The following is a 1691-nucleotide window of genomic DNA, read 5'->3' as shown; positions in this document are numbered from 1 at the left end:
CCCATTGCCCAGGAGCCTGAAAACCACGTACTCACCTTGAGCTCCTGCAGTTTGTCGCTAAGCTGATGGTGGGTCTCGAGGTCCTTCACCTGCGTGGTGTCGCTGGCCCTCTCGATCAGCGACTCCAACACGACGCGCAGGGACTTCACCTGGCGCTGCAGTTCTCGCACCTGCCCGCTCTGCCGCTGCCGTTCCACGGCTTGGGCCTGTAGCACCTCCCATCTTTGCACGATACCTGGAAAAAGAACCACGTTATCATTAGCACACTACAAACTTGTTCCGATCCATGGCATCCACGACTCTTGAAAAGCTGACATGCAAAAAAACAAATACGTATCCTTAAACACTGATACAGCAATCGTATTTCACACAGTTATGCAAAAAGTCTCATTATCAACAACAATACTTATTATCAACAAGATCAATCAAAAGCAGAAAAGAAGAGGAATTAGAAGAACTGAGTGTTAATGTTTTAGTTTACCCTAACAAAGCTACCACAATCAAAGAAAATGTATACGACTGTTGAGTATAGAAAACGAAGCATTCTCTGGATAGGGGAGGACTGTACTAAACGCAGGATCGCGGTACACTTACGGCATAGTAACGGATAAAATTTTCTCCTCGAGTAGTCACTTTCATAGCCTTCATCTATCCCCCTTGTACGATTATACGGGGGCATTTTAACTTTTTCGATGACTGTCTTTACACATCCATTTTTCACTTTATTTTGGAACTGCTGGGAACTAAACAGACGCATGCTCATTTCGATAACTTGCCGCATCACAAACCCCTTAACATATATATACCACACATACACCTCATCTCCATGGCTCCAGAAACGCTGAAGATCCACCATGATAATCTTGCTTTCACCCCCCGGGCACTGCTCAACGTCACCTCAACCTCCGTCGGGAATGATTCGTATCAGAGACTGAAAATGCGTCCATCCACACACCCGTGGTCCGAACTCGGGCCCAAACGGCGTCTCTGCTGTGGACCGAAATGCCGGTACCTTCGTGTAGGCCGATCGATTCCCCTCGCACTGGACTCCGCTTTATCGCATGAGGTTCTTTTCCCAAGTTGTAATGAATGGGTTTTGATTCCTCCAACTCCGACGCACAGGGCAGTAGCAATGCTTGAGGTAAAGAGTTAAGGTTCATGGTTCTAGATTGGGTGGAACCACCGAGAGGAAACTCGAGTAGCAGGTGTTCCTCGTGAACACGTGGCGGGTCCGGAATAGCCACAGAAAAGGGAGAACGCACGTGCAACAACCATACCCCCCCCCCCCCGTTCCCTTCCCCTCTTCCCCTGCGAGGGAAAATCGACCCTATCGATTGTCGTCTCGCTTTGTGTGTCACATCAGGATCTCTCTTTTTTCCTGCTTCATATTTGCGTACTGATAGGCGTGATTGCAGTTGGAAGGGAACGCGAAGTCCACCTAGTGACTGCTAGAATATACTTCCAAGGTGTTTTGAAATCCTCTGGCACAAGATAAGCAACCAAAGACAAAGAAAAATTACTGACGTAAGTTTCTCTCTATTTCGACGAAAATGAAAATGTTAAACAAAATCCCATGTCTTGATACCCTCGATGCATAAAATGCCCGACAAGAAACGCAGTCAACCACTCCCTAGCTTAAGATACTGACGTCACGCGTGCGTTTATATCCGTGACCTACCGATCTACCAAGT

At 47.3% G+C, this 1691-nt stretch overlaps 1 protein-coding gene across 1 annotated transcript in view; it reads right to left on the bottom strand.

Moving 5' to 3' along the window:
- The window catches only part of LOC119587930 (nesprin-1-like), a gene marked incomplete in the record, with an annotated part of 36964 nt that overhangs the window by 16057 nt on the left and 19216 nt on the right, over positions 1–1691 (bottom strand). Inside the window, 1 exon segment of the mRNA XM_037936640.1 lies at positions 36–235. Within this exon segment, the coding sequence (XP_037792568.1) occupies positions 36–235 (200 nt within the window).

Source organism: Penaeus monodon, chromosome 23 (assembly GCF_015228065.2).
Source record: "Penaeus monodon isolate SGIC_2016 chromosome 23, NSTDA_Pmon_1, whole genome shotgun sequence".
Classification (NCBI taxonomy): domain Eukaryota; kingdom Metazoa; phylum Arthropoda; class Malacostraca; order Decapoda; family Penaeidae; genus Penaeus; species Penaeus monodon.
Note: the sequence above shows the minus strand (reverse complement) of the source record. Positions and strands in the feature narration are given on the sequence as shown.